Source organism: Callorhinus ursinus, unplaced genomic scaffold, assembly GCF_003265705.2.
Source record: "Callorhinus ursinus isolate GAN/ISIS: 27379988/994484 unplaced genomic scaffold, GSC_fseal_2.0 scaffold25, whole genome shotgun sequence".
Lineage (NCBI taxonomy): Eukaryota > Metazoa > Chordata > Mammalia > Carnivora > Otariidae > Callorhinus > Callorhinus ursinus.
Genome location: NW_027397087.1, coordinates 25819834 through 25840976, shown reverse-complemented (window position 1 = coordinate 25840976; position 21143 = coordinate 25819834). Strand labels below are relative to the sequence as shown.

The 21143-nt window shown below is 34.8% G+C and overlaps 1 protein-coding gene across 5 annotated transcripts in view; it reads left to right on the top strand.

Moving 5' to 3' along the window:
- Positions 1-21143, top strand: part of ICE2 (interactor of little elongation complex ELL subunit 2) — a 64514-nt gene that overhangs the window by 7703 nt on the left and 35668 nt on the right. For 4 of the 5 annotated variants that reach the window (XM_025884326.2, XM_025884328.2, XM_025884327.2 and 1 more), the window contains exons 4-9: positions 1608-1869; positions 2940-3059; positions 15197-15334; positions 15923-16039; positions 16388-16547; positions 17428-17609. In XM_025884326.2, coding sequence (XP_025740111.1) covers positions 1608-1869; positions 2940-3059; positions 15197-15334; positions 15923-16039; positions 16388-16547; positions 17428-17609 — 979 coding nt within the window. The remainder of the gene's footprint in view (positions 1-1607; positions 1870-2939; positions 3060-15196; positions 15335-15922; positions 16040-16387; positions 16548-17427; positions 17610-21143) is intronic. The other variant, XM_025884329.2, reaches the window with a different exon arrangement.

Below are 21143 nucleotides of genomic sequence, written 5' to 3'. Positions count from 1 at the left end.
TAATTCTTCCCTTCTTTTTTGACAACCCAGATGCAACCGTGGTCTTCTAAAATTCCCCAAAGAAATTAATACTGTCACAATTGAGCCCCTCCCCTTTCCCCCTTTTTTTTTTTTTTTTTTTAGATTTTATTTATGTGACAGAGAGCACAAGCAGGGGGAACAGCAGGCAGGGGCAGAGGGAAAAGCAGGCTCCCCGCTGAGCTGAGCAAGGAGCCTGATGTGGGACTCCATCTAAGGACCCTGAGATCATGACCCAAGCAGAACGCAGACACTTAACCAACTGAGCCACCCAGCAGCGTTCCCACCCCCCACTTCTCTTCTCCCTCTTAATCCCTGATCATGTTATCCTTAGGATTCTTGGTCACCTATTCAGTAAGTTCAGTTTGGAAACTCGATATCTCCATAGTTACACTCTATTGATATACATATATACATATTTATTTATCTTTCTTCCCCATTTATTTGTCTGATCCACTTGATTGTAAAGTTTTAGAGAGTAGAGACTGTATTGTTCCCATGTCCGGCATAAGACTGACACAGAGTAGTCACTTAGTAAATATTAATGAATGGGGGGGATAAAGAATGAATCAGCAGACCTCCATCATTCTCATTAGTTTCCCTTCTCTTATGTACTGTTGTTGTTTAATTTGGAACTAAATCATAGGGAACAGTTACTGTGGTGGAAATTAGAATTGTGGAGGCTAAGGAAGTGTAGTTGTGTGTGTGTGTATGTATTTGTGTACTTAAAACTCTTATTGAAAATGTAGATTACTACAATTGAATACTAGGAATAGTGACAAATTATGAACAAGATAAGAACTTTGTATTCATGTACCTCACTATTGCAGAAAGGTGATTTTTTTTTTTTTTTTTAGAAATTGGGGATATCTTTTCATAAATATGGTAACAGGTTCTCTAGTTACTACTTTCTCCTCTAGTGCTTTTCTTTATAGATATGCCACATTTTCTCTTTTGCATTCATTCAAAGCATAAAGACATTTCCATGGACTCAGCCATGTATGAGTGATAGAGGATTGTTCAACTTTTCTAAAACCACTATTGCTTCCATAAAATATGGCACACAGTGTTCAAATTTTCTTTTTAAATCTTCAGATAATTAAAGGAAACTAGAAAATTTAGAATCTCAGTCAGTTTGTGAACCTGTGACCTAAGCATATCCTGCTTTTAGTGGCTTTTGTTCACCATATTAACTAATACAGCTTACTGAAGAACTTAAGCTTTTGAAAACAACTTGCATTGTAATAAAGGTGAACATGAAATACTTGCATCTGTAATGGCAAGAGCAGTTTTCCTCTGTTGAATAAAGGGAAAAAAGTTCCAAATTGAATAACTTGTCTAAGGATTTTGCCTCTTCCTCTCTGTCAGATAATTGAAGGTAAACTTGTAGTATGATCCTAATCCTGCAGAATACTTAATTTACACCAAATGGCTAAACATCAAAATGCAGGTGGCAGAGTTAGATAATAATCCAGAATTTACTATGTTAATCACGCTATATTCTCCCCGGTGATTGAGAATCATGAAGTTCCATGATAGTAATCTTCATGTGAAAAGCACATATTTGTAAATTGTATTTTTTTTTCCAGACGTATAGGAGAAAATTTGAATGCATCAGCAAGTTCTGTAGAAAATGAGCCGGCAGTTAGTTCAGCAACTCAAGCAAAGGAAAAAGTTAAAACCACAGTTGGAATGGTTCTTCTTCCAAAACCAAGAGTTCCTTATCCTCGTTTCTCTCGTTTCTCACAGAGAGAGCAGAGGAGTTATGTGGACTTGTTGGTTAAATACGCAAAAATTCCTGCAAATTCTAAAGCTGTTGGAATAAATAAAAATGACTACTTGCAGTACTTGGTATGTATTCTATTCTTCAGCTTCAGTAAACAGTATTTAAAAGTTAGGAAGTATTTTAACTTTGCTTTTATGTTTCTGGGTGCAGTTGTATTAACAAAAACGGAAAATTTAAGGACTTTAATTGACAGAGCATTGGTGCTTTCATTCTTTTGTTGGTTCTATTTTAGTTCAGGCATTTTGCTCTGGTTCTGAGCATATTTCACTCCAGTTCATCTTAAGTACTAGCAGAACAATTTTACATTGCTCATTGAACCAATTTTAAGTTTTTGTTGGATTACTTTAATTAGTAGTTTCAAGTTCTCAATTATATAAATGATGCTGTGTTGAACATCTTGGTTGCAAACTCTTTGTTCATATCTATAATTGTTTCCTTAAGATAAATTCTTAAAAATAAGATTGCCAGATCAAAAACTATACATATTTTTTGAGGCTTAGATCTGCATTTACACATGGGAAAACTGTTATGCAAAAAATTTAAGCCAATTTGTACCACTATTGCATGAAAGTTTTCTTTAAAAAAAAAAAAAATCTTCACCAATCCTGGATATTACCTTTTTGCCTCTAATTTGATATGGAAAAAATGGTGATGCCTTGTTTTATATTAATTTACAGTGTTTACTAATGAAAATAAGCCATTTCCATGTGTTTATAAGCCATTTCTATTTCTTTTGTAACTTGCCTATTCATGCTGTTTGCACATTTTTCCATTTGAATGTTTGTCTTTTATGTTAATTAAGAGCATTTTGTGGAGAAGCTTATTAATTCCTAAATAGGTAGTGTGATATTAGTCATTTGCTCTTTTTACGGAGTTAGGTTTTTTTAAAATTGAAGTGTAGTTGATAGGCAATATTGTATTAGTTTCAGGTGTTCCACATAGTGATTCAAGATTTATATACATTTTGGAGTTTTTAATAATAAGTTTGTCATTATTATATAATAGTGTGTACTCTTTCTCTGATTTCTGCTTTGGATAGAGACTTTAATTAGTCTTTAAGTCCAAATTATTAGAGCAGTGATTGTTTTTAATCAAGCTTCTTATTTCATGACATGTCTACTTTTTTAAAAATCAGGATATGAAAAAACATGTGAATGAAGAAGTTACTGAATTCCTAAAGTTTTTGCAGAATTCTGCAAAGAAATGTGCACAGGATTATAACATGCTTTCTGATGATGCTCGTCTCTTCACGGAGGTAAAAAAAACAATCATTTATTTCAACTGGCAAGTAATAGGCAATAACAGCATTTTAAAATGTGTGATGATCCTGCCACAATCATATAAAGATATCAGTATTATCAATTTAGAGACCAAATTATGTGTAGGTCTTTTATTCAGCATGTATTTTAATAATGAAAATACTAGCACCTCAAAATCATATACACTAGTAGAATACTCATATTTGTTTTTTTTAATTCTACTGATCCAACTACCAAATTTGAATTATATTTTATTCACATGGATGGTTTGATCTGATTCCCTTGTGAGAGAATGGGTGTTTAAGGAGTTACCTTGGTCCTTAAAAATCTGAATGGTCATTTAGTACTTAGTCATATAAATTTGTATTTGTTATCTTTATGGTAACCAGCTACCAAATGGAAGAATTTCAACTGTGAGTTCATTTTTTGATACTTAGATCATTCATGCAAATGTATTAGCAAAGCATGTAAACCACTATACTTTGTACCCTACCATCATTCAGTAGGCTTAGGAGAAATTCAAAATACACTACTTAAATGGTAACTATTAAAATATATTATTGTATTAGAGTTTATCTACACACACCAAAATCAGTATGAATTTTTTTGAAGTCTTTAAAACTAATCATTCTATATAGCAGTGTGATCCACTTGACACTACTGAACTCTGCATGTAAAATGGTTAAAATAGTAAGTTTCATGTGTATTTTACCACAATTCAAAACAAAACAAAACAAAACTGGTCCTTGTAATTTAGGGGCAGCAGAGGATATTAGTTTTACCATTTTTAAACATATTTTAAGGTGAAATTTTGCTGTTAATATGAACCAGAAGAATGATTCTTCTAAGCAAATGGAAGAATTGCATTTTTATTTTCTCTGAATCTACATGTGATGTGCTCAAACCAAGTGTCCTATTTTTCCATATGGAAAAGGAATTGTAGCTGTTTCTATTTTATAGTGACTTTGAAGGAACCAGAATGATGGTTCTAAAATGTCAGTCACATCCCCTCATGTCACTGGTTTAAAATAGTTTCTCAGTTCACTCAGAAAGAGAGGGTATTTACAAAGTTGTACAATGCCCTACATGATCACCCTCCCTCAACCACCGCCCCCCAAGCCCAGCCTGCTTCATCTTCTACATAGCTCCCTCTCAGTTCTCCTCCAGTCTACTGGCCTCTTTGTGTTACTTGAATACTCCAAGCATGGTCCTGCTTTAAGACCTTAGGCTCTTCCCATCTTTCTGGCAGGCTGTTCCCCAGATAAGTGCATGGATTAGTTCCTTGATTTAAGTCTCTCACTGTTCAGATGCCGACTATCAATAAGGATATCCCTAATTACCCTGTAACAAATAGCATCACTTTCAGGGTTCCCTTTACTATGTTTTATTCTTTTTTATTGTCTTTCTCCACAACACCTATACATAAGTGCTTTTTTGTGCACTGCTGTGCTCCCAATGACTAAGTAATGCCGGACAAACATTAAGTTCTCAAGTGCTCATTGTAATTATTTAGCGAATATAAAAGTGTTTATTAACAAAGTACATTATTTGATAGGGAGTGTGATAGCTAATCAGCATTAAGTCCTGTTTTTTAGTCAGATTGACTTGGCAGTATATTTTGTCTGATTTATATTTTACATCTCCACCCTAAAGGTTCACTGATATTTTTCTGATTTTTTAGTGTTTTAAAATTTTAATTTTATATTATGAAGTGCAGTATACTTATAGAAAAGTATATAGAACCAATATATACAGCTTAACAAATAATTATATAATGAACACCTATGTAAATCTCTTACAAGTCAAGAAATAAAACATTACCAGTAACCCAGAAGCTCCCTGTATATCCCTCCTAATAATAATATTCTCCCTTCTTGAAGAAGTAATCACTGTCACAAGTTTGGTGTTGATAATTTCCATGTACTTTTGCCTGTTTTTGAGTTTTATGTGAACAGAATTCTTCCTTCACTCATTATGTTTGGGTGAGATTCATCTGCATGTATGTGTGTAGTTATAGTTCATTCATTTTCATTTCTGTCCATTATTACATTACATAAATAAACTACAATTCTGTTGATCACAGTTTGAGTTGTTTCCTGTTTGGAACTTTTCTAAGCAGTGCTCCTATGAAAATTCTCATACATGTCTCTTGGTGCACATGTGCACACATTTCTACTGGGTATATACCCAGGAATGGAATTGTTGAGTCATAGAGTATACACATATCTTTAACTTTAGTAAGTAATGTCTAACTGTTTTCCAAAGGGTTATGCCACTTTACAGTCTACCTTTGAGAGTTTTGTTGGTCCATATCCTCAAGTTAATACATACATGGCAGTCATTTCAGTTTTAGCCAATCTAGAGGATATGGTATTATATATGTAATAAGACTTTGCATCTTTTCATATGCTGATTGGTTATTTCTTATGAATCAGCTGTTCAAGTTTTGCCCGATATTCTAATGGATTTTCTTTTTGTTGTTGATATGTGGGAGTTCTTTGTATACTTGAAATATACAAATTTTATGGGTTATGTATGTTGGAAATTTTTTCTTTTATTTGATAAAATGGTCTCTTTTAATCTACAAGTTTCCCCTCAATTCCTTTCTTTTCCTTAAACTTTATCTTTTTAAGAACTTGGGTCATTTGACCTGTAAAGTTTCCTGTGGTCTAGATTTTGATGAGTGCTTATTCACAGTGACATTCAACATGTTCCTCTTTTCTCTGTATTTTTTACAAATTGTTGATGGGATCTGGAAGCTTGATCAGAATTAGTCTTGGCCAAATGGATCCAACACATAGATGTTGTATTCTTTAATCAAGTGGCACATATGTCTGGTTGTTTCTTTTTTGTGGTGGTTGCAGCTGTTCACGTTCAATGCCTAGATCTAGTCATTCACTGGGGTTTATAAAATCATAGGATTCTAGTTGCATCATTTATTTGTATTTATTAGTTGGAATAATTTTATTAAGATATGTTTTCCCTCATCTATGTGGTTTCCCGATTCTTGTAGCAGAAAAAACTGTTAGATTCTTTCCCTTTATATGCCAGTTTTGGGAAAAAATTGATTCCTTCTTCTCCGATGTTGGTCAGTGTTTTCTTTTTTAAAAGTATTATGGGTTTTAGTCCACTGTAATTACTCTTTTTGAAGCTCAAATAATACCAGCTTTAGCCAGTGACCGCCCTTCATACTGGCTTTTGAGTCTTTTTGAGTCACTGTGGTAGTCTTTGAGGCTTGTTTTGTACATTTCCTGTCTCAACCCTGGAATCAGCAATTCTCCAGAGCCCTTGTTTCTTTCAGTGGCAAGTTTTATTTCAAGACTACAGTCTGTGTCCTGGGGATGCTCATTGCTCCTGGATTGGTCATTGTTTCTGAGAATATTTCAGTAGATAGAGCTAGGAAATAGTTATTTAAAGAAAAAATGCCACATGTATCTCATTTACTTTATACCACATTATACTCACAACAACCTTAGAATAACAGTACTGTCAATCAATAGGATACTGAAAACAGTTTGGAAAAATTTTTTGTATGTTCTCCCTATTCTCCCCTACCTTTTTTTTTTTTTTTTTAAGATTTTATCCACGGGCACCTGGGTGGTTCAGTTGGTTAAGATTTTATCCACTTATTAGAGAGAGAGCATGAGCAGGAGGGGCAGAGGGAGAGGGAGAAGCAGGCTCCCTGCTGAGCAGGGAGCCCGATGTGGGGCTTGATTCCAGGACCCTGGAATCATGACCTGAGCCGAAGGCAGATGCTTAATTGACTGAGCCACCTAGCACCCTTCCTCTACTTTTTTTTTAAAAAAAGTTTGTACTTTATCTATGTTGTTAGAGCATATAGTTATTACATACTAAATAAGCTCTTCCTTTTTACCATATTTAATTTTAAATCAATTTTACTGAAGTATATGCAATTTACATATAATGATCCATTTTAAGTGCAGTCACTGAGTTTTCACAAATGCATATACCTGTGTAACCATGACCACAATCATGATAGGGTATGTTTCCATCACACTTAAAAGATCTCTATGCCTCTTTCTATCTGTGGCCTAGGAAACCACCAGTATGCTTTCTGTTTCCATGGATTAGATTTGCCTTTTCTAGAGTTTCATAAAAACTGAGTCACACACAATGTATTCTTATGTCTAGCTTCTTTCATTCAGCATTTTTTTTGAGATTCATCCATATTGACACAAATGTGCATAATGTGTTCCTTTTTATTCCTTTTTGTTTTATTGTATACACCAAAATTGGTTTATCAGTTCCACTGTTGATGGACATTTGTGTTATTTCCAGTTTGGGGCAATTATGAATAAAGCTACTATGAGCATTCTTATATGAGGTTTCTTGGGAACATATGTTTTCATTCTTCTTGGGTAAAGAACAAGGGGTAGAATTTCCAGATCATATGGCAAGTGTAGTTAAATGTTATTAGAAACTGCCAAACTTTGTCATAATGGATGTACCATTTTACACTCATCACAAATGTTTATTTTTATCTTATTTTCTTTAAAGATTTTATTTATTTATTTGACAGAGAGAGACACAGCGAGAGAGGGAACACAAGCAGGGGGAGTGGGAGAGGGAGAAGCAGGCTTCCTGCCAAGCTGGGAGCCCGATGCGGGACCCTGGGATCATGACCTGAGCTGAAGGCAGACGCTTAACGACTGAGCCACCCAGGTGCCCCTCATCACAAATGTTTAAAAGTTCTAGTTGCCCTGTACTTTTGCTAACACTTAGTATTGGTGATCTTTTTTTTTTTTTTTTTTTTAGAAAAGTAAAGTTTTGACCTCAGGTTTCATCTTCTTTCCTGTTGATGACCTTAGTCGCACCCATGAAATTCTTTTTTTTTTTTTCTTTCTCAAATTTTTATTTATTTCCTTGTTAGTTAACATAGAGTCTAGTATTGGTTTCAGGAGTAGAATTTAGTGATTCATCACTTACATATAACACCCAGTGCTCATCATTAAAAGTTCCCTCCTTAATATCCATCACGCATTTAGCCCATCTCCCACCCACCTCCTTCCATCAACCCTGTTTGTTTTCTATCATTAAGAGTCTCTCATGGTTTGTTTCCCTCTCTCTCTCTTTTTTTCCCCTTCCCTTATGTTTACCTGTTTTGTTTCTTAAATTCCACATATAAGTGAAGTCATATGGTATTTGTCTTTCTCTGACTGACTTATTTTACTCAGCATAATACATTCCAGCTCCATCTGCATTGTTGCAAATGTCAAGATTTCATTCTTTTTGATGGCTGAGTAGTATTCCATTATGTGTGTATTATATATGTTACATATATGTGTGTATATATACGTGTGTGTGTGTGTATACACACACCACATCTTCTTTATCCATTCATCAGTCGATGGACACTTGGGCTCTTTCCATAGTTTGGCTGTTGTTGATAATGCTGCTGTAAACATCAGGGCACATATACCCCTTCCAATATATTTTTTATATCCTTTGGGTAAATACCTAGTATGTAATTGCTGGATCCTAGGGTAGTTCTATTTTTAACTTTTTGAGGAACCTTCATACTGTTTTCCAGAGTGGCTGCACCAGTTCGTACTGGTAATCTTTTTACATTTTAACAGCCTCGTGGGTGTGTAGTGGTATCTCATTATGTTTCTAGTTTGCATTTCCCTAATGAGCGATGATGTTTTAAAATCTTTGCTGATTTTATTGGTTTTTATTTTTATTGAGTCTTGAAAGTTCTTTATATATTCTGAATACAAGTCTATTATATATGTAGTTTTCTCCAGTTTGTGACATGTTTTTTTAATGTTTTTAAGAGTGTCTCTCAAAGAACAGAATTTTAATTTCAATGAAGGCTCATTTTTCAGAAATGTTTTGTGGTTGGTGCTTTTATGTGTTCTAGCATAGAAATCTTTGCTGACCCCAACTGGTTCTCATCTGGGATCACTTTTACTTCTTTACCCCTGCCCCATGGATTTTAGCAATGTCTGGAGACAATTTTGGTTATCACAAGTGGCAAATCCTACTGGTATCTATTGACTAGAGGCCAGGGATACTACTGAGCATCCTACAATGCACATGTCATCTCCCACAACAAAGAATTATCCAGCCCAAAGTGTCTGTAATGCTTCTGTTGAGAAACCCTGATCAACAGGGTTTATAGTTTTAACTTTAATGTGAATGTCCATTTCAAGTTTTTATGGTGCAAGATAGGACATTAGGATCAAAGTTCATTCTTCTTTCTTTCTTTTTTTAAAATTAATTAATTTATTTATTTGTCAGAGAGAGAGAGAGCACAAGCCAGGGGAGCAGCAGGCAGAGGGAGAAGCAGACTCCCCGCTGAGGAGGGAGCGCGATGCGGGACTTGATCCCAGAACCCTGAGATCCTGACCTGAGCCGAAGGCAGATGCTTAACTGACTGAGCCACCCAGGTGTCCCAAAGTTCATTCTTCTTTCATATGGATATCTAGTGCAAGCATAGTGATTCTCACCTGAGAGTCATTTTGCCTCCCAGAGGACATTTGGTAGTGTCTGGAGACATTTTTGGTTGTCACAACTGAGGAAGGAGTACTTCTGGCATCTGGTGGGTAGAGTGAAGGATGTCGCTAAATATCTTCAGTGTATAGGATGACCCCCCCCACCCCAAAGAATTATCTGGTCCCAAATGTGGGAAGTGCCAATACTGAGAAACTCTGCCTAGCACTGTTGTTTGAAAAAGCTATTTTTTCCCTCATTGAATTGCCTTGTCACCAGTGATATGTGTGTGGGTCGATTTCCTGACTATTTTATTTCATTAATCTATAAATCTGTCTTTATGCCACTATCACCTGGTCTTGTAAGTTTTGAAACCATGTGGGGGAAATCCTGCAACTTTGTTCTTTTTAAAAATTATTTTGGTTCTTTTTAGTCTTTTGCATTTCCATGTAAAATTTGGAATCCACTTGTCAATTTCTACAGAAGATTTAGGTGGGATTTCAGTAGGATTTCTTTGCATCTGTAGAACTTGTATTTTACAGATATCTTTTAAAATAGTGTTTAACTGTATTGCCTTCCTTTTCTTTTTAAATAAAATCTGACATCTCTTGTCTTTTAACTAGAAAGACTAGTTATTTACATTCATTATGATAATTGACATACATGGACTTGTTTGTGATTTCATTTTTTTCTAAAGTTCTTTCTGATTTTACTTCTTTTGAGGGCATTGACTTTTTTTCTCCTTCTTTTCCTCTCCTTATTGATTTGGAATTTATTCTTTGTTTTTCTGTTCTCCTAATGGTTACCCTTGAATTTTTTTTTTTTAAGATTTTATTTATTTATTTGAGAGAGAGAGAATGAGAGAGAGCACATGAGAGGGGGGAGGGTCAGAGGGAGAAGCAGACTCCCTGCTGAGCAGGGAGCCTGATGCGGGACTCGATCCAGGGACTCCAGGATCATGACCTGAGCCGAAGGCAGTCGCTTAACCAACTGAGCCACCCAGGCACCCTACCCTTGAATTTTTACAGTGATTTTTTTTCCCTCATCGAATTGCCTTGTCATCATTGATGTGTGGGTCAGTTTCCTGGTTCTATTCTGTTTCTATTAGTCTGTGTATCTACAGAGACCATAGAGCATTTTGACTGATGTTGTTTAATGCTGTCTCTAAAACCTATGTTATTATTTTATATGAACAATGTTTTAGTTTATCTACAAATTCTGATGATTTTTGGCTTTCCATTTCTTCTTCTCAAATATACATTCTGAGATCCTCCTCATTCTTCCTGAAATGCTTTGTGTTCTAGATGTTCCTTTGATAACCATCTCTGGGTGATGAACAATCTTTTGGTTTATCTGAAAATATTTTTGTTTTGTTCTCCTTCTTATATGATAGTTTACTCCATACATAATTCTAAGTTGACTGTTTTGTTTCTCAGTCTGAAGATATAATTCTACTTTTCCTGGCTTCTGTTTTTGAAAAGTGTGTCATCTGTTTGTCCTTTCTTTTAGGGAATCTGTCTTTTCTCTCTGACTGCTCTTTATTTTTGGTATTTTACAGTTTCACTACAATTTGTGTGTGTTTAAGTCATACTTGGTTCATTATGTTTCTTGTATCTGTATATTCCTATCCTTTATCAGTTCTGGAAAATTCTCAGCCATTTTCTATTATTGCTTCTCCTTCATTTTGTCAACTCTGTCTTTCTGGGATTGCCATATTCCCTAGGTTAGACCTCAGTCTATCTTCTCTTCCATCCTCTGCCCCGTCTCCCTCTCCCCCCCTTTTAACTGTGGTAAAATATACATAACATAAATTTTTAACCATTTTTAAGGACAGTTGGATGGCATAAAATACTTTTTATACTGTTGTAAATATAATTCTACCATCCACCTCTAGAACTTTCTCATCTTCCCAAGCTGAAACTCTGTACCCATTAAATAATAACTCATCATTCCCTCTTCTCCCCAGTCCCTGGCAACCACTCTTCTACTTTCTAGCTCTATGTATTTGACTTTTCTAGGTACCTCACATAAGAGGAGTTTTTGTCCTTTTGTGATTTTTATTTCACTTAGCATATTGTATTCTTCAAGGTTCAACCATGTTGTAGGATGTGTCAGAATTTCCCTTTTTTAGAATTTATTTATTTATTTATTTATTTTTTAAAAGATTTTATTTACTTATTTGAGAGGGAGAGAATGAGAGAGAACACGAGAGGGAAGAGGGTCAGAGGGAGAAGCAGACTCCCTGCTGAGCAGGGAGCCCGATGTGGGACTCGATCCCGGGACTCCAGGACCATGACCTGAGCCAAAGGCAGTCACTTAACCAACTGAGCCACCCAGGCGTGGTAAAATACACATAACTTAAAATTTACTATCGTCATTATCTTTAAGTGTGCAGTTCAGTAATATTAAGTACATTCATATTGTTATATAGCCAGTCTCCAGAATTCTTTTCACCTTGCAAAACTGAGACTCTCTACCCATTTCTGAACCGTTTCTGCTAACGACATTTTTGATACCAAATACATGTTTTGTTTTGTTTTTTTCCCCACACCAACCAGTTCTCCAACTCTCCGGAAGGCAGCTATATTCTCACCGCTATCCACCAAAACAAGTTCTCCAACTCTCTGGACAGTAGGCCTAGAGTTCCCATGACGTCCTCCTCTGGTTCAGTAATTTGCTACAGAACTCAGGAGAACACTTTACTTACTATTTCTAGTTTATTATAAAGGCTACAACTCAGGAACAGCCAAATGGAAGAGAGAGATGCATAGGGCAAGAAATGGGGGAAGGGGCACAGAGGTTCTCTGCCTTCTCCAGGCATACCACCCTCCCAGCATCTATGTGTTCATCAGCTTTGGAGCTCTCTGAACCCCATAGTTTAGGGGGTTTTATGGAGGCTTTGTTTCCTAGGCATGATTGATTAAATTATTGGCTATTGGTGATTAAATCAATCTCCAGCCCTCTAATCATGCCCTGGTCTTTCTGGCAACCATCCCCCATCCTGAAGTTATCTAGGGGCCATGAGTCATCTCATTAGCATACAAAAGACATCCATTCTTGTCACTCAGGAAATTCCTAGGGTGTTAGGAACCAAGGACAAAGACCAAATACGTATTTCTTATTTTATCCATTAAACAATAACTCTCAATTCCCATCCGTCCCAGTTTGTAGCAACCACCATTCTACTTTCTGTCTCTGAATTTAATCTTCTCTAGGTAACCCCATATAAGAGGAATTTATGGTATTTGTCTTTTTGTGACTTACTTTACTTAGTGTAATGTCAAGATTCATCCATGTTCTAGCACGTTTCTGAATTTCCTTCCTTTTTAAGGCTGAATACATATTCCATTGTATGTATTTGGACATTTTGCTTATCCATTCATCCATTGATGGACACTCTGGTTACTTCTGCCTTTTGGCAGTTGTGAATAATGCTGCTTTGAACATGGGTGTACAAATATCAGTTCAAATCTCTGTTTTGTGAGTCTTAAATGTAAGTCTCATGTTCAGCTCCTCACCTGATCTTCCCACTGGTGGAGGCATTTGACCTCAAGATACTTCATCTTTTATGGGTTTTCTGCTCACTGCTCCTGTTTCTTCTCACTCTAGGTGTCTGAGGTTTATTTATTTACTTTTGGTCCTTGAGATTTTGTTTGCTTTTTACCAAGCCCAGTAAGCATGAAAATTGTTAGTTGTAATTTATCCAATATCTAGTGGGATTTGGATAGAAGTGCTCTCTCTTCAAAGTATACCTACTCTACTACACTGCCCGAAGTAGTGTCCATTATGTTTTTACATTTCAAACATGAATGATAACGTATTTTTCCCCTCTGGCCCAAAATAAAATCTAGGGAGCAGAGTCATTTTCACCTTTCTTTGTAATGATAGGTCTGTATTAAGTACATGCGTGTGCTTTTGGTGTGTTTAGTTTTCAAGATATTTTGAATATTAAATAACATTCGGTGGTTGGGTGATGGGAAACAGCCAGAATCTCTTAACCTTCATAGCTGTTTTTCAAAGACAAATAAATTATTAGTTAAAAACCTTTTAAATATATCAAATAATGATCCTTTAGTTGCTTAATACCTACCAGTTATGAAATATCTCTAATAATATATAGTAATGTATCTGAATATAAGAGTAAAACTATGTTAGATTTTCCTGTGACTTTCTCTTTCCCTAATTACTGAATTAAGTGAAACTAAGAAACACTAACATCCAACAGAGTTTTACCAAGAAAGATGTGTGAGCAGATATCTAACTAGAATAGTCTGTATGTCATATAGTTCTTATATATTGCTTTCTTTTGCATGTATGTTCAAGTTCTTGTAATGACTGCTCTAGGATGGGAATGTTAGGGTAGAAGTTAACTAATATAAATGAGCAAAGATATGCAGATCTGACTGCAGTTGACTGGGATTTTTAAAAACAAACAGAAGGGCGCCTGGGTGGCTCAGTTGGTTGGGTGACTGCCTTCGGCTCAGGTCATGATTCTGGAGTCCCGGGATCGAGTTCCTGCGTTGGGCTCCCTGCTCAGCGGGGAGTCTGCTTCTCCCTCTGACCCTCCCCCCTCTCATGTGCTCGCTCTCTCTCTCATTCTCTCTCTCAAATGGATAGATGAAATCTTTAAAAAAACACAGATAAAACATTTCCATGTTAACCTATATCTGCCTTAGTTGCAAGTAATATTTGAATAAAATACCAAAGTTAGCATTGAAAAGAGTGGATAGAGGGGGAAAATGTGAAAGACAGCAGGAAGTGAGGATTTAGGAAGGGGAGAAGAGGATATGAAATTAGATGAAAAGAGACTGGAGTAAAGTTATTAATATGTAACTTGACAAATTTTATAAATGTCTGAGGGAAAGAGAATATAAAGATTACAAAGATACACTTATTGCTAATTTACTTTTGTGATATAAAGTAAATTCTGAAAGCTTCAGATTAGATCCATTGACAGGAGAAGAAAAAATACATTTCTTAGAAGATGATATACATATGTTTTTTAATTATAACCCCACTCCCACCCAAAACCACTGTGCATCTTTGAGTTATTTACATGTTATCACAATGTCATATATTCTGCTTGAGTAAAGCTGTGTATTTTATTTCCTTCTTGATTAGATTTTCTGATAAGTTATTAGTATTTTGAAAAGTTTGGAGAGAAGCAAATACTAAATACTACATCATTTAATTAGTTTTAACATTGTTACTTATTTTTTAGGTTGTAGATTAGAGTGATTTGTAAGATAACTACTTTGTTAATTCATTGTGCTTTGGAATCTTTTTAGTGTATTAAACTTATTTATTTCTAATTAGTCATGTAACTGCTTTTATTGCAAGAAAATGTGTTGAAATTTTCATGTGGCTTTATTTCCTTGACAGTTTCTTAAATAGCACAGAAAATATGATGCATCTTTTCTATTTAATTTTAAATTTTAATACTATTGCTAATTTTAGTATTATGAAATATCAATCTTTTAAGAAATTAGGTTGAAAAGAATTATTATGAAAATAAGAGATTAACTCAAGGAATATACATTATGCTTGGATTATTAGAAGTTTGATTAATGAAATGAAGCTAATATTTATAATGAATAATTATATAGTTACATATAACTAAATTATTCTTGTATTATGGAATTATGATACAAATGAATTTCTCTTAATTTTTATTTCCTAGCAAATTTTAAGAGCTTGTATTGAACAAGTGAAAAAGTATCCAGAGTTCTATACTCTTCATGAAGTCACGAGCTTAATGGGATTCTTCCCATTCAGAATAGAGATGGGATTAAAGTTAGAAAAAACTCTTCTCGCATTGGTAAGGTTTACCAGTGAAGGTATAAACTTACTTTTCTCTGAAACATCACCTATATTTCACATAGACAATATTTATGTTTAGGTTTTGAACAATAATGAGATATAACTTTTAAAATATGCAATGCAAATGTGTCTTTTTTTATTTTATGGATACCAATGCTTGATTTTTTTTTTTTAAATGTCACTACTAACTTTATTTCTTGGTTTGCTTTTCTTCATTTCTCATCTTTCTTAGTGTTCCAGAATACAAGCAGAGAACCTTTTTTCTTTTAAATGATTGTACTCACAATCATTGGAAGTAAGTGTGTGTAGAGAGGATATTTTAGAGTTTCTGTTATATGTGTACCTCATAAAATGAGAGGTTAGAATGTAAAGTGGTAAGGAAAATGGCATGGCACCCTTGTCTTGGACTGTTTTTGAAAAAAACATATATGTAGGTTGTCAAGCAAAATCATGGAAGTCATGGCTTTAAGAAGGCTCTAAAGTAGAGTGGAGAATTTTAAGTTAAGAGTTTCATCTGATGAAAAGATACTTAGGGGAAAAATACATGTGGTATTTGCAGTAAGATATTCCCTTTTTTCTTACTTAGGGCAGTGTAAAATATGTGAAAACTGTATTTCCCTCAATGCCTGTGAAGTTGCAGCTCTCAAAAGATAACATATCTACCACTGAGACACCAGAAAAAACAGCTGCAGCTATGCATTATGTAAGTAGGAAAGTACTTTGGATTTTCCCAGGTAATCTGATGTACCTCATAAAGTACATACGATCTTGCTGTTCTAAAGTCCCCTTCTTGGGGCATCTGGGTGGCTTAGTTGTTCTGCCTTCAGCTTGGGTCATGGTCTCAGGGTCCTGGGATCCAGCCCCGCGTCGGGCTCCCTGTTCTGCAGGTAGTCTACCTCTGCCCCAGCTCATGCTCTCTCATTTTCTCTCTCTCTCAAATAAATAAAATCTTAAAAAAAAATAAAGTCCCCTTTTTGAATGTCTCCCTTCTTTTCATCAAAGAAATTTCCAATAAATATAACAAAGTAACAAGTTATATGTTGTTTTTCAGGATATTAGTAAAGATCCAAATGCAGAGAAGCTTGTTTCAAGATATCACCCTCAGATAGCTCTAACCAGTCAATCATTATTTACATTATTAAATAATCATGGACCAAACTACAAGGAACAGTGGGAAATTCCTGTGTGTATTCAAGTAATACCCGTTGCAGGTTTGTGATTTGCCATAACAAGTAATAGTTTCAAAAGAGGAGTTGGAACAATTCTATTTCAGCTGTCTAAACATAAGTGATCATTTGTCAAATAAAAAATCTTAGGTTTTGATTTAAGAAGGATGTGAATTTTACATTTACATTTAGTAGAATTTTAAATATATAATACTACTATAGAGTTCATACTCACACATGAGTAATTAGATCTATAAAACTTGTATTCATATTGGGGGCGGTGAGAAAGAAATAGTTATGGTTTAGAGTAGCCAAAAATACATGAAATAATGAGGTTCTCTGTCTTTTCATTGAAATGAAAAGAATGCAATACTTTATTAGACAACCTCAAATGAGTGAGTTTCCAAGATATTTACTTGTCTGGTATTAGAGTTCAGAATTAAAATAGATCTATACTTGTAAGCATAGGATAGTTTTTCTTTGGACAGTAAGTTAATATCTTCTAGATTCATTTTATTATATACAACAATTATAGTAAATATAGAACTGTATCTAATGAAATAAAACTACAGATTAGAGTTAAATATAATATATTCTCTGTGGTTGAATTTTATCACTTTTTGAAAGCATAGTTGTATAAGAACTGAGTAATAATGATAGTAGAATTATATGAAATAAAAAGAAAACCTTTTTAAAAATTTATTAGAAAGAGAACATATTTTTCTTGCCAGTTCAAATTCTCTAGCCCTTATATCTGTAAGGGACATTGAAGATCACAAGTTCAAGGGAGGCAAATACATGAGACGTGCTATACTTTCCTATGCTATATTTCTTTGGTGATCTTTCTGTCCTATATCCTGTTTGTTTGTTTTGAAATAGAACTTCTAGAAACTAATCACCCTCTTTCTTCTGTTTTTGTTTTAAGGTTCAAAACCAGTTAAAGTAATTTATATTAATTCACCACTTCCCCAAAAGAAAATGACAATGAGAGAGAGAAATCAAATCTTCCATGAAGTTCCATTAAAATTCATGATGTCCAAAAACACATCTGTTCCAGTCTCTGCAGTATTTATGGACAAACCAGAAGATTATATGTCTGAAATGGAAGTATGTAATGCTTGCTTTTTTTTTTTAAGGGAATGTACTTCTTTATCTTTTTGAAGCATAAAGTTTTATTCCAAGCCTTTAAATCTAGTAGTTAGAAATAAAGGCTTTAGATTAAAAATTAAAATTGAACCCCAAGTCAAGCTAGACTTTAAGCAACTGAATTAACCTCCCTCAGCCTCAGTTATCTCCTTTTGTAAAAGAAAGATGATAATACCTACTTCAAAAGACTGTTGTAAGGATTAAGTTTGATATTATATGTAAAATGCTGAGCACAGTCTTTAGTATATATGTAAAAACTTAGTGGTGGTGGTAATCATGATAGTGGTTTTATTTAATTGGCCTCATTCATATTCAAGAGTTTTTAAGTATGAAAAGGAATAGATGAGTTTGATTGGTGCAGAAAGTATTTGGCCAGATTGTTAATCCTTTTCAGTATACTCAATAGCTGCGTGACCTTAGGCAAGCTTCGTAATTTCTCTTTGTCTCTGGTTTGCTTATCTGTAAAATGGGTTTCATGACAGTACCTAACTCAGGATTATTTGGGATTAAATGAGTTAATACAAGTAAAGCATTTAGGACAATGCTTGGCACTCCATAAATACTATTTTTATTATTTTGTGTTTAGACAAAACTTTATCCATTCATTTTACTCGTTTTACAAATATTTATTGAGCAGATACTATCCTGTGCACTGAGGATACAGCAGTGAATAAAAATAAAGTCTCTTTTTCTCTCACAGCTTACATTAGTGATAGAGGATGAGATAATAAAAGCATAGCGAACAAGCAGCTAGTGATAAATGCTATGCAGAAAAATAGAGTAGGTTAAGGGTAAAGAGATGGGAATGGGACTGTTTTAAATTGATGATCAAGAAGGCTTTTCCAAGGACAGGAAATACGAACAGCGACTTGAATAAAGTGAAAAAGCAAACAAAATTAGAAAATAGAAAATCTTTCTTTAAAATTTTATTTATACCTATGAGCTCATACTATTTTAAGAATATTGACCTTTTGCGTTTCATAATTGTTTATGTTCTTCTCTGCCATTTGCTTTTAATATATTTATGATGTAATATCATAAAGCACTTCCAAAGTTTGAGTTTTCTTTTTTTACATTTTTATTTTTTATTTATTTTATTATTTTATTATTTTTTTTAAGATTCTTATTTATTTATTTGACAGAGAGAGAGACAGTGAGGGAGGGAACACAGCAGGGAGAGTGGGAGAGGGAGAAGCAGGCTTCCCGCCGAGCAGGAAGCCTGATGCAGGGCTCAATCCCAGGACCCTGGGATCATGACCTGAGCTGAAGGCAGACGCTTAATGACTGAGCCACCCAGGTGCCCCTTTTTACATTTTTAAATCTATCTTATACTTGGTGTGAGGTGAATGTCAGGAAGTAACAAGCACTATGAAGAAACATGAAATAGGTTAAAAGGGATAAAAAGCGACAGTAACTTCTTTCTGTAATGGCAGATCAAGTAATATGGACTTTTGCCATTACTGATTACAACTAAAAAAGCTGGACAAAATATAAAAATTTCTTTCTTAGAATCATCAAAGGGCTAACAAGATAGTGAGGAATTACAGGGCTGAGATACTAGAGAAGACCAGAATCCAGAGAGGTAAGTCTTTCACTCAGAGTCATTTTTGTCCTGAATGGTATTTGCCATTTCTGAAGGGGCAGCAAAAAATGAACTATGCTTTTAGCAGCATCATAAGACTAGGGGGATAAAAGTCAAAGTTTGGTTTTCTACCAAGGGCTTGAACCCTACAGGGCTGCACCCCAGGAAGTAAGGGTAAACTGGAAATAAATCCACTTTCTCAGAGATTGTAGCCTGAGTTTTCAGGCCTTGAACTTGGATTGAGATGCTTTTGGATTTCTAGTGTCTCTAGACACCTAGTAAGAACCAATGAAAATAATTCTTAGAGGAACATAATGTCATTTTGAGCTTTAAATTATTTCTACAGTTAACTTTTTAAATAAAGCATCCAAAAAGCAAAGGCTAACTGAACTAGATACTATGAGCAAGAATCATCAGAAACAATGACCAAAGAAATTGACTCACAGAAACAGATCCTGCAATTATCAGTCACAAACTGTTAGCCAACTCTGTTTAATTACACAGCATTCAAGAAAGTTAAAGCCATGCTTGAAAATTTCAATGAGGAACTAGAAACTTTAAAAGAGATAGTAGATTTGAAAAAGAACTAAAGAAAAAATTTTAAACTGAAAAATATAGCAAGTTAAGGATTTTGTAAATGGGGTTATTAGCACCTTAGATAAAGCTGAAAAGAGAATTGATAAACTGGAAGATGAGTCTGAAAAGACTATCCATAATGAAACACAGACAACAAAAAGATAGAAAATAGGGAGAACAGGGCAAGAGATATAGAGGATATAGTGAGAACATCTAACATAGGTGTAGTTTTATCCAGAAGAATAGTGTAAAAGAGATAATCAGTCCAAAGCAATAGTTGGAAATAAAAAACTCTTAAAAGGCACCAGAAGCCAGGCACCCGGGTGGCACAGTCAGTTAAGCGTCCAGCTCTTGGTTTCAGCTCAGGTAGTGATCTTAGGGTCATGAGATTGAGCCCTGCATTGGGCTCTGCACTCAGCTTGGAGTCAGCTTGAGACTCTCTCTTCCCCTCTCCCTCTGCCCCTCCCTGCTTTCTCTCTCTCAAATAAATAAATAAGTAAATCTTAAAAAAAAAAAAAAATCCACCAGAAAAACAAAAGGCACATTACCATTATAGGACTGAGAGTTAGACTGGCAAGTAATTTGTCAACAGCAACAATGGAAGCTAGAAGACACTGAAACAATGTATTGTGCTAAAATGACCGCATACTAAAATTCTTTAACCAGTGAAATATCCTTACATGAAAAATTAAAGATATTTTCAGATAAAAACTGGGTTTGCTACCAGAAGACTGCCTTTATTGGATGTTCTTCAGGCACAAGGAAAATAATCCCAGACAGAAGGAGCATGGTACAGATGCAAGAAGGAATAAAGAAAAACAAGTGAAAAATAATGTGGATAGGCTCTAATTTGTAGATGAGTCCAGGGGAACTCAGGAAATTAAGAGAGTTCTGAGATGACCTGAGCCCTCAAAACCCTAGAAACTAATCAACCAAAGCCCTTTCAAAACAAAAGTCTTCACCCAGACTAGTAGTAGAGTTCATATTGAGCAAAACAAGGACATTAAAGGTAAAGAAAAGAGAAGTTTTCATATAACTGAGGTAGAGGGGACTAGAGAAAGCAGATTTCAGAATATACTTAAGATTTTATACACATACACACACAAATTTATATGCATACCTACCTACCTACCTACCTACATACATAAATACATACCTTGTGGTAACAGTGGCAGCATGAACTTAAGAGCCATGAAGTTGAGAAAGCTGTCTTGGCATGCCCTTACACAGGATTGTCCTCCCGTAGGAGCAGGAGAACCCATCTAATTTAAAGATGAGAAACAGAAGAGGATTGTTGATGGAAGCTCTTACAAAAGTATTAGAGGAAAAAAAAGATA